This window comes from Stigmatopora nigra, chromosome 8, assembly GCF_051989575.1.
Source record: "Stigmatopora nigra isolate UIUO_SnigA chromosome 8, RoL_Snig_1.1, whole genome shotgun sequence".
In the NCBI taxonomy this organism is placed as follows: Eukaryota; Metazoa; Chordata; class Actinopteri; order Syngnathiformes; family Syngnathidae; genus Stigmatopora; species Stigmatopora nigra.
Window position 1 is genome coordinate 10,732,501 of NC_135515.1, and position 16,773 is coordinate 10,749,273.

The 16,773-nt window shown below is 39.6% G+C and overlaps 1 protein-coding gene across 5 annotated transcripts in view; it reads right to left on the reverse strand.

The window, feature by feature from the left end:
- git1 (G protein-coupled receptor kinase interacting ArfGAP 1) overlaps positions 1 to 16,773 on the reverse strand; it is a 53,086-nt gene that overhangs the window by 771 nt on the left and 35,542 nt on the right. For 3 of the 5 annotated variants that reach the window (XM_077722160.1, XM_077722161.1, XM_077722158.1), the window contains 20 exons: positions 15,786 to 15,919; positions 15,341 to 15,453; positions 15,099 to 15,204; positions 14,631 to 14,717; positions 14,409 to 14,539; positions 14,217 to 14,311; positions 14,086 to 14,128; positions 12,621 to 12,647; positions 12,099 to 12,147; positions 10,954 to 11,026; positions 10,286 to 10,383; positions 9,538 to 9,649; positions 8,893 to 9,017; positions 7,687 to 7,839; positions 6,190 to 6,522; positions 4,519 to 4,596; positions 3,721 to 3,797; positions 2,986 to 3,162; positions 2,438 to 2,501; positions 1 to 1,781 (listed from right to left, as the gene is read on the reverse strand). The exon at positions 1 to 1,781 is cut by the window's left edge and continues 771 nt beyond it. In XM_077722160.1, coding sequence (XP_077578286.1) covers positions 1,566 to 1,781; positions 2,438 to 2,501; positions 2,986 to 3,162; positions 3,721 to 3,797; positions 4,519 to 4,596; positions 6,190 to 6,522; positions 7,687 to 7,839; positions 8,893 to 9,017; positions 9,538 to 9,649; positions 10,286 to 10,383; positions 10,954 to 11,026; positions 12,099 to 12,147; positions 12,621 to 12,647; positions 14,086 to 14,128; positions 14,217 to 14,311; positions 14,409 to 14,539; positions 14,631 to 14,717; positions 15,099 to 15,204; positions 15,341 to 15,453; positions 15,786 to 15,791 — 2,163 coding nt within the window. In that variant the 5' untranslated portion in view covers positions 15,792 to 15,919 and the 3' untranslated portion in view covers positions 1 to 1,565. The remainder of the gene's footprint in view (positions 1,782 to 2,437; positions 2,502 to 2,985; positions 3,163 to 3,720; positions 3,798 to 4,518; positions 4,597 to 6,189; positions 6,523 to 7,686; positions 7,840 to 8,892; positions 9,018 to 9,537; positions 9,650 to 10,285; positions 10,384 to 10,953; positions 11,027 to 12,098; positions 12,148 to 12,620; positions 12,648 to 14,085; positions 14,129 to 14,216; positions 14,312 to 14,408; positions 14,540 to 14,630; positions 14,718 to 15,098; positions 15,205 to 15,340; positions 15,454 to 15,785; positions 15,920 to 16,773) is intronic. The other 2 variants (XM_077722159.1, XM_077722162.1) reach the window with 2 other exon arrangements.

Sequence of the window (16,773 nt, forward strand, 5' to 3'; positions counted from 1 at the left end):
AATATAGCATGAAAATATATATATGTTCATATATATGGCTCTAGTCTAAAACTTGATTGAGGGGAGAAGCTTTTGTCGATTGGAATCATTTTGTTGCAGCCAGTCAAACAGGAGATGATCGTGTGCAAAGGCATTCAATATCAAGCAATGATACATTGCAAGTCTTTATAGGGCATAACAAACAATCGGCCCTCATCTACGGAGGCATGCGACAGATGTGAGCGGTTAAATGACCATTTTCAAAATTGAACTCAAGTGCTCAAGGTGGTCCATCCCCTCAAAGTGCTGGATTGGACTTGGTGAGGTTCAATGAATGCGGATCTGTGATTTTGAGAATGAGAAACCAACAGGCTCGTTTGATTCTACACTCTTTGGCACAGGGTTCAACCAACTTTATCGTCAGTGGGAGGTGACCAATCTAGGTTTACAAAACTGTCTCCTCACATAGACATTTTAGTTTCTTGAGACAAATCAGCAGACCTCAACAAAAACAATCGAGGGATTTGATGGCACTCACCAGGCAGCTGAAATAATTGTAAAACTAAATCAATATCAAACAACAAATGAATAAAACATATCCTGCAACAGTGTTCTGGACTGTTTAACTGCAACAGTCGATACGTGTAAATTCTGAGATGATTTCACTGGAAAGAATAAATGAGGCAAATATTAAGAGGAACAATTTTCTAAAATGTTTGAAAGCAAATCAAACACTAAACACAGTTGAGGTTTCATTAAAAAAAAAATGATGTGATCCAGGATCTGTCACTTAGACCAAAGGGTTCTATGTCTAACCGCCCAATCCAAACACCTCAGCCACTAAGTGACTATCACTTGAAAGATTGCTTGAAAAAATGCTTAGGACTGTTCACAAGTCCTACAATTAAATCCCAGTAAAATGTTGAACAGTGTCTCCCTGAACTTCTAAATGAGAATCATAAGTGAGACAATGGACAAACAACAAAAAGCGTCAGTAAAAATAGCGATTTAAAATAGAAAAGCAAATCAATATATCACAATTATTCCAGTGTAAGTGTTTTTGTAAGTCTTCGAGATTGCAGACTCCTCTCAAATCTGCACATTTAAAAGGAAGCAGAAATATAAAGACATACCTCAATGGACCACAAACAACGCATTTGTAGGAGCCAACCGGAGAAGATGTAGAGGAGAGCCAAGATTGGCCATGTCAGGGTTTAATGTTGGTCCAAGTGATCTCGCTGAAGGAGGGCGGGGTTATTGAGCAACGGCGGGTGAATAAATAAAGTGGCAACAAGTCAGGAGGCGCTTCACTGTATACATCAGCACCGTCATGCTTCCTTTTTTGCATCGCGCTCAAAGCCATTTATCTTACACTTGGGATTTCGCAGCCTGAACTTCAGACAGGGGGATCCCATTCCCACTCTGCACTGATCGACTCTTCAACATTTCCGTCTGATTCCTTCCTTCCCATGTAGACCAAACTTCTCTTTGCCCCTTGCTCACTGACCGCCCCTCGTTCCTCTTCACCCTCCCTGGCATTGACCAGATTCTCCTCGACAACTCTTCTCTCAGGATTTGACCATGTGTCACTGCTTCTTCTCGCGGGTAGTGATGGTGACCAATTGTTTGGCTGCCTTAGCTATGTCGTAGGCGCACTGGATGACCTGCTGAGTGAGGAGTTGATAGTCCACAGGCGGGGCGCCTGGCTCCGTAGGCGCAGCCTTACGGCACTCCACCTGCAAACGTGAAGCACTGGAAGCCAACAGGCGGAGCGAACAGTGGACTGCATCCAGGGCGGGTCGCTGCAAAGAGATATTAGCACAGTCAGAGCTTCATTAGGGACATCTTGATGTAGTTAAAAAAGTCAAAAATACTTTGACAAGATTAAAATGAAATGAAATGACAAACAATACATCTGCATTGTACTAAGAAAAGATTGTAATCGTAAAATGTCAAGATTAAAATCGTTTTGCTGTTTATCTTTAGTCTAACATGAACCAGAAGTTCTTTAGTTTTCCAGTCATCATCATCATCAAATTTTGGTGACACTTAAGTCTGTGTTACCATAAAACTTCTCTTTGTTTTATTCAAAGATTAAAGTAATTTGGGGAGAAAAGGCATACAATTCCAAAAATAAAATCGGTACTATACTCATTTTTACAACACGTGAACCAAATGTTGGTCGTGCCGGTGTGGAAAAATTAGATTCTGAAAAACATTTTTGTTTCTTTGATTTCTATTGATAAAACTTTGATGTGAATGAATATATTGTAAATATATTTTCCATTACTACATTTTCAGATGATGGTGAGCCTTGAGATTTTTGCAATGGACAAACAGTTGGGAAACACTGCCATACCATAGCTTTACATACACATGTCCTGCAGGGAGAGTCCTACTACTATCCCAGTCCAAATAAATCACGTACCCAAAATGAGGGGAGTCTAGGCTTACTTACTTTGGGAAATAGTGAGGCCATCTCAGTGACAGCAGAGTGGATCTTCTCAGAACATGGAACAAAGCTGTGGAGAATGATCACATTTAAGTGGCCGAATACAATGAAATCGATCAGATTCTTTCACTCAAAACCATGAATGTTTAAGGCAAGCTTCTCAAAGCGGTCCTCAAGAATCGGTATGAAATCCTTGGTTAGAAGGTTCAAAAAAAATAGAATGGGTGGAACAGATTAATAGCCCACAACAGCCAGTAGATGGTGCAAATTGTCTTTAGATCAGATTAATTTGATTTAATCCCATACATCCCGCTTTACTATAATTTGACAGAATATTATATTATTACATTCATTTTTCAGCGCTAACAGGTCAGTCCATTTTTCCTTCTTTTTCCAGAGTAACGAGATAAAAATAAGTCTCACTTATATTTTGTATCCGACTGCTGACGTTGGTTATTTTGAAATTTGAATTCATGGGATAAACATGTATCATCTACGATTTCAATAGATTGTGCAGTGATCCAAAATACCCCATCCTTTTTATTGCAACTCACCTGTCATGTTTGAACTCCTGAGCTGCCCTGAGAAGCTCCTGGATGTTCTTTGTCACCTGCTCAGTCTTGAGTATGACGTCTTCCGTGCACGGCAAGGTGGGATCTGGATCGTACATTTCACCAATGCCCCCTTCCTCTACCTCCCCGCGTCCTTCCTCCTCGCTACTGCGACCCATGCTAAAAATACACAAAATATGCACTCTTCAACACCTCAGAACATTCGTATTTTCCAAGCTGCCATATTTTTCGGCCTATAAGTCCCAGCTGTGTATAAGTTGCACAAGCCAAAATATGCATAAATAAAGGGAAGAAAACATAAGCCACAGTGGAGTATGAGTTGCAGTTTCGGGTAGGCAACATTAGGCAGTAATTCCATCCTTTTGGTAAGCCCACCTCAGTGTTTTTTCTAAGTTACAGGCGATTCTACGGGTTTGCCGTGGCGACCCCTTATGACATAAGCCACATGTCCACCCACCAGCAATGTTAAAATGTTCAACACATGCCTAGAGCGCCCTCTTGTGCTTTAGTGTAAAAAAAACACGTGAAATGATAATTTCACACAGGTCACAGCTAAACTATAATAAAAAACTACGCCTTATAGTCCGGAAAATACGGTACTTACCTTGACTGCTCATATGTCTTACAGAACATAAATAACATTTCATACAATGAAAAATCACCTGTGTACAATTAGTTGTCTTTGAATAATCATGTGAATCATGCAGAGAGTCTGACCTTAACGAAGGGTCGTATGTTTGCGTGTTGTCGTAGTCGCTGTCAGTTCCACTGCCGTGCTTATCCGATTTGGAGATCTGGGCAGGGACACACAAACCCCCTGGGTGTCATTACCTTTCACCTCAACGAAAGCAGGTCTCGCATCACTCAGTGAGTCAATGGGGGGGATCAATATTGTACATGAGGATTTATTGCAGATGCAGCTTCTAGGAAAATCCAAACTTTTCGGACAAGGGAACTTGCCCCCTGAGGCCTTAATAGCATTGCCTGCTTTTCCAAACAAGCAAACAAAATGCCCTGCAGCCTATTCCAGTTTAATATGGGCAGGGAAAGGATACTCTAAACTAGGTTCCATAGTAGGTTTCATACTACTCTAGTAAAGGGCTCAAAACAAATATTCATTAAATAAACTAATAATTTCAGTAATATGAAAAGATATAAAAGCAACTTCATACTTATAGCTGCTTAGAACTAACTGCATTAAAGACACCTTCATGAACGTAAAATTTTATTAAACATTCAAAAACTATTTTGGAGGGGATTTTCCCAAATAAATTAAAGGAAATGCTCTCAGGTCAGACATTATGAAAAAGGATAAAGTTAATTAACTATAATACTTTTAATACTGCCTGTTATGAACACAATTGCACAAAAATACTATTTATTCTCTTTTTGTATTCTATATTTTATCTATGTTCCCATGGCAAGTGAAACATGGGTGATAAAGAACTATTCTATACTATCAGCTTTCCGTTTTCCTTCTTGTAGTATCCTTATATAAAAATTCTAACAACTCACCATATATCGGCCCATTTCAGAAGATCCAGACAAATGTCCTCCGTATGAAGTTAAAGCACCCGTACTACCCTTCCTTACCTGTGAACAGAGGGGAGCATAGGGATGGATATAGGAGAAGTATGGAATGACAGCAATGGATAAAATAATGGGTAGAATATTAGTAGAAAGGGAAGAAAATTGATATTGATGGTGGGGATGTGGAGAAAGCAGGGGAAAAAAAAGATGAAGTGTCAGCAAGAGCCGGTTTTGCTGACTCCAATCAACACAGTAGCCCCTCTAACAGTGACTCTCTTCTAACTAGTAGCAAACAATTGGAAATGTGTAGGCAATATCAACAAAACTAACAGGTGCAAAGTTATATAAAGTATGACACTGACTGTCTATGATTGCACGACACTCCATTGCTAGATTACATAATAAACCAGAGGGTAAGCACAGCGTCAAGATAGATGGGTGGCAAACGAAACAATGACAGGCAGAATGCTTACATCCATAGGATGCATGGCTGCACTGCAGTGAGCATGAGAAAGACAGGTGAGGAGGCAGACAGAAAGACAAACAAGGTAAGTCTTTTGCGGAGAGATACTATGACGATATGGCGATCATCGGTTGATGCTGAACAAATAGGCAGATTGTGTTCCATATGGCTTCAAGTGCAAGTGTATATACTCTATCTAAATGGCTATAAGCATACACACGCACTGGCCAACCGTGACCGGACATTTGGTCGACGGACACTTGGTCCCCGGATGTTTGGTCGACGGACGTCTGGTCGACGGACGTTTGGTCGCTGGATTCGCACGCTCTCAAAATTATAATCATGAGAGAGTTTACTGTTGAAAGCGATCAACCAGGTAATCTCTCGCTCTCAAAATTATAATCATGAGAGAGAGAACTGCCCGTCGACCAAACGTCTGGTCGACCAAACGTCTGTTCGACCAAACGTCTGTTCGACCAGACGTCTGTTGGACCAAACGTCTGGGGACCAAGTGTCCGTCGACCAAACATCCGGGTACCCTGGCCAACTACAACCTTACTATGCACACAACCAGATAATATATATGTAGGCTTCTTTAAAAGACATAGAAAAGTTGTAGAGTGGCTGTAGCTAATGTTATATTCGCTCAATATCTAATTGTTGAGCTATCCAGTTTTATCTCCAAGTACAACAAGCACAATTTGGAACAAATTGTGAACATAAAACAATGAGCAGACAGATAATGGATACGGCTTGGGCAAGTGGTCATAATGTTGTGGCAAGTCTATGCAAACATGTTTTTTTGGGACGTTGTACTGTTAAGAGGCAATTAAATAGAACAGGCTCTTCAACCAGGAGAAAAGATACATGGAATGTGTTTTTAAATATGTGTAGGAGAGGAATCGAGCATCATAGGAGTTAGAAGGAATCAGAAAAAAACAGACATTTCTAATTTTCAATCTTTCTCCCTCAGATAGCACCACTAGCAAATTTCCAGTTAAGTGACTAAAATGCACGTTTCTTGCTTTGCTGATACAGCGGTGCAATCAGTGAACGAAAAAGATGTTGAGCGGAACTGCAGAAAGAGAATGATTCAAAGAGAAATGGTGAAATAAGAGTTGGACTACCATCCATCAATCAGGCCAAGGAGAGCCAATCAGGGCCACCAGAAGGAAGGGAGAGTTCTAACTTACGTTGGGCGTGTTGAGGGGCTGCAGGCGGGCTGCCAGGGGGTCCAGGGTTGGGGGACCGTGGGCCGTGGGGTTGGGACCAGCCCCAGGCTCATACATGGAGAAAGCCTGACGGTCTCTCCGATGAGGATGGGACTGTGAAGTGGCTGAAGAGGGCACTGTAGGATCAAATCCTTTCCCCAATGGCGTCAGACCCCCACCAATTACTCCTCGCATCCCACCAGCCAGCCAGCTGGTTCCTCCTCCTCCGCCAGGACCCCCAACCCCATGGCCCACTGGCCCCCCAGCATGCTGGCCACCCCGCAGCGCGCTGTTCTCTGTCTGCATCCGTGTGATCTACATAACAGGAAGGAGAGGACCAGGGGGTGGGAGGAGGTAAATGGGGAGGTTGAAGGGAAGGAGGTGGGCGTCAACTGAATCGTCAAGACAAACATTTATAGGCACTGGTACAGTCGAGGGATGCAAAGGACTTCATCTATTGACTGATAGCATTAGTGGGGACAGACAAATGTGTGGTAATGACAAGTTATACATTGATATGTTTGTTACTTGATGAGACAAGGAACAGATGTTGGGGAAGGAATGTGGTAACTATACCTGGGGTAAAGGGCTGGATGGAGGTAGAAACTTGTGAATGAAATTTTAAAAAGCGGGGACTTGTGATAGTATAAACACCTCGTGGGATGTTTCACTGTGAGCTCAAAGCTTTCATGAGGCAGCCAAACATTCGATTGGGAACTGTGTCAAAACAGATTGGAACTAATGGTTGCTAATAAGGTTCAGGTGGCCACTGAGTGGATGTGTTGGGATAGTAAAAAAATGTGCTTTGTTTTTTGCAGTAGAGTGTGATAATATTCATTATTAATGAATCCAATAAAAATATTACTTTTAGTTTGCATTTCTATTCTATATTAGTATTAAACTTAGGTAGCGTTCAGTAAACTAAATGCGTATTTTGATCAATTTTAATTATGTGTAAATTTTCTTGTTATTTAATGTTGCAGTCATATCAGTCATAAGATAGTCAAAGTCCCGCCTTTGGTACATATATATATATATATTTAGTCAGGGAAAAATTATTTCCAGTTTAAATTGCTAATTAATTAACAGTTACATTTTTATTATCACTATTTTTAAACCAGTTAGTAATACTAGAGTCACCAGAATAATTAAGGCTTTACACAGAGCTGACTTTCTTCCTATGCATAAAAATATTTAGCCACAATCAAAAAAATAAATAAAGAAAAATAAAAATCCCACTGAATCTCCCAATGTCTCACCTGTAAACATTAGGCAGGACATTTTCTCAACGCCATCTTTCCCACCAGTCAGAACTAACCATGTCCTATCTTTTTTTAATATGACCCTATCTATTTATCAATCCTTCCATTCATGAGGACACCCCAGTGTCTAGAGCCACAAGAACTATTCAATTTCCTCTAGTGTATTCTTTATATTCTGAAACTCTGTGAACAGTTATAGCTCTTTACCGCATCCTACCTCTTTCTGAAGCCGCCTGAGTTCATCACTCAGGTTGTTGTTGACCTTCATCAGCTGTTGCACTTTGGCTTCTGAGGAGGCCAGGGCTTTCTTTACCTCCAGGTACTCCTGAAGAGTGATGGGCCCGTCGGACAAATCAGACGAGTCCATACTCTAATTTAAGGTAAATTAGAAAGATACAAAAAAAAAATGTAATTAATTCAATAATATACAAAACCGATGTTGATCCGTACACTTCATACATATTAAATCCTCAGTCCAAATATTTCCAGAGCAGATATTTTTCTCCCCCGTTTCTGTCAAACACATTTTCCCGATCTAAGTATCGGTAGCTAGATAGCTGCATGTTGCCATTGGGCAGGACAACTGCTGAGACAAATGACGAGGCTTAAATTCTTAATTATTAGTGGAGGAAAACTGAAATCATGAAAAACTATGGCCCTACAACTGAGTACTATTACAGTACCTTTTCTCTACAAATATACAAATATCGAATTTAATGCAGCTCTACATTCTTTTCACATATATTTTAAAATCATTTTGAATTTAGCTGCATGCAGAAGTAAGAAATGTACAACTGTGTGAAATCCAGAGCTGCAGCTGATTGAACACGCACAGAAGAGTTTCAGTTTTTTGTCTCCATGCAAAATACGCTTCTACTTCCTCTGTCCTTAAAACATGCTTCACTCACTTCGACAGCCCTCTCAAAAAGTAACTCAAAACAAGTATATCTATCAAACATTGCTCATACATATTGTGTATACTTTCAAACAAGCAAACTAAGAATATATAGCAATTATGGCAAATAACACATTTTTACTTTAACTCGTCCTATTTGAAATGTAGCGTGCAGTGCACTAAAGTATTATGCATAATTAAACGGAGACCAAAAAAAAAGGAAATTGATTTAGAAATGAATTCATGTGGCATAGTAGACTATTATGATTTTTCATTAGGAATGCATTTCTGTGCAGTGCCAGTGGCACTTAGTTTTTCCCCTTCCTGTTTCTCTGTATGAACAATGACTCTCTGACAGGACCCTAAATGTGACGCTGATGTCACTTAGGGGCTATGTGGCGGCACTCACAGAGGCCACACCCTGTCTAGCATGCTGGGACATGCAGTCATGAAAGAAACTATTGATAAGATGGTTGCCTGTACAAATGTCAAATAACCTTTTTCTTCACATGGGTTTTGTTCATGTACCTTTGCACGATTGTTGCGTTGAGTGTTGTTATTATTTTGAGTGGTTAACTCGCTGTCTGTATCTTCATCAGAGGCTACACTATCATAGTCATGCTGGTCATCATCAAATCCTAAATCCAAAGGATCTGTGAGGAGAATATAAACATTAATATATACAGCACAATATCAAAAATTGCAGTAGTACATTTTTTTAATCACTTAAGGGGAATTAAAAATAAAATAACCGACAAGGAAGTGCATTCACTTTTTGGGGATTTTGTAACTTGAATCTATTTCGTATGTCAAGTCACTCATTTGCATATAAAAAAAAATTGTAAGTTGAAACTTTCGTACCTAGAGGCATTCATAAGTAGAGTACATGCTTGAAAAATCACTCATCCTTTTTTGGAATGTGACAAACTGGCACACAGCAATGAATACTGGTCCTAAAATATATATTGTCACCTTTTTAATGCCTAAGAGTCATTTTGAAAATTTCCTTTCACTAAAAAATGTCAAGCGTTTCAGACTGCCGCCAACACTTTTGGGTGGTAGCCATATTTGATCACCATTATTTAGAAATGGGTTAAAACTAATTTTTCAATAATAAATGTAAACAAAATATGGTATGTATTTTCTTCTTCAAACCACTCAAGACTTTCTTACCAGTTGGGCTGCTAAGACCTTTCCCCTGCTGTCTCCTTTTGGCATCACTCAGGATGTCAATGATGAGCGTGGCAAACTCCCGAGCATTAAAACGTGCAAGTTTCTGACGGCCCTGAGCAATAAAGAAAGAAAATGGTACAAATGAACAAACACGATTCTTAAGTCCATCACTTAGTTTGGAGTAAAATTCAGTTGAATGCATCAGCTGTCTTTAGCTCTGAAAAAAAATCCTGCTCAAACTCATGGTTCACTGCCAGTGAGATTAATGTGGTCAACGACCATCTGCTGTGGAAAAATACAGTCTTACTGAATGAATGTTTGGAAGACACAAACACATTACATCTTTTCAGCGCATTTACACAAATCATTGCAAAAAGCTTGAAATGGAAAATAAGACAATTTACTTGACCATTCTGTGAAAACTAGAACTATTACTCTTTCATCCAGAGACATAAATAAGGTGAAAAGACAGTATACATTTATGACCGTGAAAGATTTCATTTTTGCACTAACAAGCAATGCAGACCGGGATAAAATCTGAGGGGAAAAAAGGATTACTTCCTTATTCAGCATGTGCATAAGAGTGAGAGAAAGTGGAAAAAGGGTTGTAGCTCCACCCCAATTTCACAGCTGTCGGTTACACACTCATATAATCTTAAAAGAAAAAAAACTCGCAGATAGCCTTCATTTTACCCATGTGCAATATTTTTGTCATACATCAATAAAAGTATGGGTATGAATGCTTTACCTGGTTTCGCGTGGCAGAGTACTCAGGGTTAACTGGTAAGAAGGGCACGGCGCTTCGCTCCGTAACCAGAGTACTGTGGTTCTGTGTAGTAAGCCAAACTGGAGACATAAGAGTGAAAGACCAAAAATAAATGTGTGTGGTTAAAGTACTCTACTATTGGATGCATGATAGAGAGCCAAATCCTAACACATAGAGAGCTATGTTCTGAAGAAAAAAAAACAGATTGGACAGCATACCTAGTTGTTTTTCTGAGCTCTCATCCTCGGTGTGTATGTGTGTGAGTGTAGTTGTGGAGTAGTGGGATTTGCGTGTATGTGTATGTGGCCTTGTCACTTACCTTTGTTGGAATTGTCAAAGAGCAATTTAACTGATACTTCCCTTAAACAAGAGGGAAATAAGGAAATGCAGAAGAGAGACTTGAGTGGCAATTCCCCACTCAGTCTCTCCTCCTCCCTCCTTGTCTCTCCTCCCCCTATGAAACATTTTTTTCCTATACTCGGAACTCAGTCCGTCTTTTTTGTTCTTCAATCGACAAATAAAAAAATTCCTTTCAGTTACAAGGATTGTTTAAAGGGAAACAGCTAGTAAGAAGATTAAAGGGTCAAAAGATGACAGCTCTGATGTGGGAAGAAAATTAGGTATCTTTCTTAAACTGGGGTATGGCTCACCAGCATCATTTTCTCTGCGATCCACTTCATCATAGACATCCATTGCAAGCTCCTCAAAAAGACGATTATTAAGCTGTCAGGGAAAAGCAGAAGAAAGAAGAAAATTCAATGCAATTATTCAGTTTTCAAAATAGCCGTTTCGGACCATTATAGGATTTTTGCAACGATGAAAATTAAATGACCTTTCAAATTGCATGGCTCGGACCCAAAAATGCAAAATAAATCCAAGGAAAACAAAGAAAAAGCTGATGTGAGGAGTTGAGGGTTTGATTCCCCGCTCCGGTGAAATTATCTAAATATGCTTGCATAATGTAATTGAAAAAAAAGAAAAGAAAAACAGCCTCATATTTTACTGTTACAATTTAAAACGTGACTATTTTGTTTCTTTTTGTTGACTCGGCACATCATAATGACTTTGTCTCTGGTAGTTCCATAGGTTAAATTTCTTAACTTGGTTAAATTCAGTTGCATTTTCAAAACTTTAAGTTTTAATCTGATCCATATTATTGCAGGCTTGCACCCTTTTAAACATTGGGGTGGGTTTGAGCACTCAGTGAACTTATTGGCCAGAATTACAGTTTGAGTCTGGTTGGCCTGGTAGGAAAGTAGTGAGCACGCCTCCCAGTTATGAGATCGAGGGTTCAATTCCAAATTGGGACCTTCTTGTATTGAATTGGCATGTTCTCCCCGGGCATGGGTGGGTTTTCTCTGGGTACTTTGCTCTCCTCCCACATCCCAAAAAACATGCATTGGATACTATGGTAAGTGTATTTTAAATGACGCCCTCTGCTTTAAGATTAGAAGGCAATACAGAGTGGATTTGTTGTGTCTTTGGAAATGGGGTGACTGAGAACCTAAGTGGGACTGCCGCTTTTTGTGAATTTTGGTCGGTGAAGCTTACAGTCAGGTGGGGTCTATACTAAATGTATAGTATTCATGTAGTATCTGTTTTGGTGCGGGCAGTCTGGTTTGATTCCCACTTGGTGTCTGTGTGATTGAGTGTGAGTGGTTGTCTATTTCATTGTGGCCTGTGATTGGCAGGCAACAAAGTTGTGACCCGCCTGCTACCCGTTGTTGGATGGAACAGACTCCAGCACCCCCGACGACCTCTGTAAGGATATGAATAAATGAATTTGAATTCTCACCGCTTGGAGTTTTTTCTTGGCTGCCTTAGCAAGTTCTGAAAGGTCCAGACTAAAAGACAAAATACACAGATAAAAGTAAAATTTACAGAAGAGTTCAAATGCAGTTGAGTAGACATATTGGAAAAGAGAGGGTGCTGTAAACATGGTGGAGATCATGTTGGACAACATGATGATAAGAAGAGATGAGTAAGAGATAAGAAAGTGGCGTTACAGAGATAGCAAGCACATTTGGATTTAGATGGATATACCGTCTTGGAGGGAGGATGAAAATGAGGTGGTAAATGCTACAGCTGGGCAGACAAAAGTTGCCAAGCTGTTGCCTTACTACTTTATTAGTTCATCTTAGTTTATCTACTGTTTTTTTGCGCTGGCGATAAGACACTTAGTCTTAATGATTTTCTTTCCATTGTGAGAGCTCTTTTGACAACAGCGAAACATACAACAGATAGGGTTGCTGAAACAAGTGTTGAAAATGTAGAGAGCAATTTGGGAGGGAAAAGAAGAACAAGAAAGTAAAGATACCTCTGTGTTGGGCACTTAGGACGAGCTCTGGCTCCACCGAGCGAAGCAAAATGGAGAGAACAGAAAACGAGTGAACAAAAAGGAAGAAACAGACAGGAAGAAGGATAGAGTACTGGCTTAAAATGTTGTTATCCACAGGTACTATTCACCAAATAGAACCAAGTGGGATTCAGGTCACACAAGTCACACTTTAAGGTTGTGAAATATTTTCCCTCTATGATTGAGCTGTGTATTTTATATATAAGTTGGCTGTAAATATCTTCAACATCCATTGACAAATTTGGATTGATTTAATGATTATGCATTTTTGAGCCATTTTTTCAAACTGACTTTTCTGGACCAATAGGAATATTTCGTGAAATAATGTTAATAAAAATATTAATCCATTGGATTTACATGATATGATGATGAAAACAACAAGGTTGGCCCGGCAGGCGAGTGGTTAGCACGTTGGGCTTACAGTTCTGAGTTTGAAACCTTGTTGGTCCCAAGTGGGGATTTTGCAAGTTTTCCCAGGCATTTTTTGGCTTCCTCCCACATCCCAAAAATATGCAAGATAGGTGGTTGAGCAAATTAGTGTATGAATGTGAGCACAAATGGTTAGGTCTGTCTTTTTTTCCCGGCAATTGACTGGCCACTAATTCAGGGTGTCCCGCGCCTGGTGCCCAAAGTTAGCTGGGATAGGTACCATTGTGAGGATAAACGGTTCAGAAAATGAGTGAATGAATGAAAGTTCAACAAGCTGAGCATAATGGAAGTACTCGGACACCTCATGAGCAGATTGGAATTTAAAGTTGGAAAGGGAGATTTGTGCAGTTTGATAGGCACTTGGTAAACAATTACTGTAGTTCATTTGTAACCAGAGCACCACCTTCACCCCAGACTGCTGTAGTAGTAATAAGACTTAAGAAATATGATAAAAAGACAATTATGTAAGAAATCAATTAGTCTCTACAGACTGGACACCCCTACTTTAGACGCTTTGAAGGATGGGTTAAAACAGGGGTCGGGAACCTTTTTAACGAAGAGAGCCATAAACAATTAATATTTTCTAATGTTATCCCTTGAGAGCCATTCTCCGAATTTAAAAGTCAAAATACATGTAAATGGGTTTTTTTGTTTTTAATAATTTCACCACTTTTAAAGTGGAAAACAACATTGACAACATTCTTATTGCTAATCAATGATAGCATGCAATCCAGAAGAGTCTAATGCAAATTTAAAAATAAAGCGCAGTATCTCAGCTCTGACACCAGCGATTTCCATATTTTAGCTCACAGGTTAGCGGAAAGCCAGATGCATCCATCAAAAAGCCACATGTGGCTCTCGAGCCATAGGTTCCCTACCCCTGGGTTAAGATATGCCTATTTTGCACAGTACTAAACTGCATTAAACCATAACTGCTTAATTATAACAAGAATAAGACATACAACATTGGACAAAACATCAGGATTATGGTCCATACCTGTCTGCCATTTGAGGGATAATATAATGGCCATTCTTGTGATCTGAAGAATAAGAACATAAATATCATGAAATGCCAACATCTTGCACTATGACAACTGCTATCATTTTTGTGGTCTTGCAATAGCTCACCTGGGCGACGGCCACATAGGTAGAAGGCTAGCCTATCTGTCAACTCATATTGACATTCAACCATTCTCTCTGCTAACTCGATGTGTCCCGCCTGCCTAAAACACACAACACACCCAAATTACCTCTGTAAAAGATTTTAAAGTCTCATTGGATACATCCACACACACAGTGTTATGTTTTGTCGACCTCTACCTGGCGTAATCCATTGGTGTGCGTCCGTTGATGTCAGGTGCTCCGGGATCGGCACCATACACAACTAGAAGCTCAGCCTGTAAAATTTGTCCTGCTTTGGCTGCCACGTGGAGAGGCGTAGTGCCCTTCTCCTGGGGAACCCATGGGGCAGATAAAAGAAGGTCAAGAAAGGTCTAAAGTAGGTCATAATCATTTACTAAGTCTTGTGTGTCATTTGCATACTGGATGGAAGAAGTTGGCCTGAGCACCAAGGGACAGCAGTCGAAGACACGTCTCTAAACTTCCTGTTCGCACACTTGAGTGAAGTTGCTAATAGAAAAAGAAGAAAAACAAAGACATCCAGAGAGAAAGGGGACACAAAAGGGAGAGAAAGAGAGAGAGAAGGACACAGAAGGTAAAGTTTAAAATAAGGCTGAAGTACAAACAGGCACATCCTTCTTATTGATAGAGTAAAGGTCCACAGCAACACAGGTCATCACGGCATCTTGCTTTGTCATTCAATTTATACTGTGCTGTGGGGTTTAATAAGCTAGTCTGTGTTAGTGTATACGTGTTTTTGATGTGGGACCTCGCAGTTAAATCTTGATATTAAACACCCCCAGTGCTTACGCATGTAACGCTACAGTATCGCTGAGTCAAATGAATTATGATAACGCTAAGATGATGATTCAAGGGCCCTCATGCACTGACCTTGTTGAGGTCCTTGGTCGTTACACCATCATCATCGCGACAGGGTAGCTTGTGAACATAGGCCAGCATCTGGTATTTGGCTCTGATGAACTCGGATTTTGTGGGACTGTACATGGGACAATAGTAGAATAATGTGAAGTAAAACCTGATTTAAATTAATAGTTATTATAGGAATACATGGAATATATTTGCCGTTATAAGGCAACTCAAGTAAATAATAAACTAGTGTTCACGATACTTACTGGACTTTGTCTTGAGGGTTGGGTTTCCTTCGACCACTTTGTATCTGAGCGGGATCCAGAAGACTGTGTTCCCATATGGAATTAGCACCATTGCCGGCCAAAGTGTGAACCATCTGAACAAATAAACAATTGGGACGTGAATCCAAGCTGGGTCTTATCATCATCAAAAACCTTTAGTAGAAGAAGAAAATGCGGCCCCCATAACACTGCCTAAATGTTTTAAGGTACAGAGATCCACCGAATTCATATCTGTGATTTCATTGGGAAAAAAATACTGCATCCATCACAGATATCATCATATTCCAATTGGTCAGTTTGGCATTTTTTTACCTAGTCAACCGAAGGTGATGATGACTGATTCTGAAAGCCATATAATTTAACATATACTTATTATGGAAAGGTCTTTCATGCCTTTTTTTATCACTGTATGTGTATTCAATCTCACCTGCATTAATGCAGGCGGCCATCCGCTGTGCCTCAGGTGCTTGACTATGGAGATATGGCGACCTAAACTGCGGTGAACTGAACAGCATTCATCACAGATGAGTACCCCTCGGTTGATACTGGTCCAGCCGGGGTCTGAAAAGCAATAATAGAAACTTTTAGATTCTTTTTAAACATGTCAATAACACTTTTTAATTCTGAAAAATGGTCGAACATGTTGAATATGTCATGCAACGTTTTCATACCATTTGCATAGAATGGGAAAAGTCCTTGATATCAAGTAAGAATATAATTACATGCTTTCCTAAAACGAGGACTGTGAGTTAAAATGTGTTAAGGGAATGTTCAATGAGACCGCTGCTTGTGCCCAGGTATTTAAGAGGCATTTAAAGAAAAAAAAGAAAGGAAATCCCTTCCGTGTCTTTGTTTAGAAGAGGATGTGATGTGGTGCACTGGCGAGGTTCATTCACTCGTGTTTGATAAAAATAAGCAACAAAACGACTTAAACCACCAAATATTACAAGTTGACTCTTGTAATAGTACAACATATGACATAATGTCATATTGTATATGTAATGTATATGTATTAAAGGAGCTAGAACAGACCTTCACTTGAAGAAATTCTGTGGCCACAGTAACAGCAGCAAGCATATTTTAAAAGCTATAACCTAGTTTGGAAGTATAGCTCAAAGGCCAAAAATCTTAATTTATTAATTCCGAAAAAGTATAAAGTGCACTCAATTTATTATTCAAAACTAACGTTTCATCTTTTTCCCAAATCTCACACCCAAATCATGATAGAAATTAGAAAACTGGCAACAAAATGTTGACCTCGTTTGGCATCACACAATGGGCAATAATGTGGATGAGTTATCATGCATTTAAAAAAAAATGCATTGTTAAACAAGTTATCAATGTCTTGTTTACCCAGGAATTGTTGGACAAATGTTTCATAATGCAATTACATATAATCCAAATTCAAAATGCAT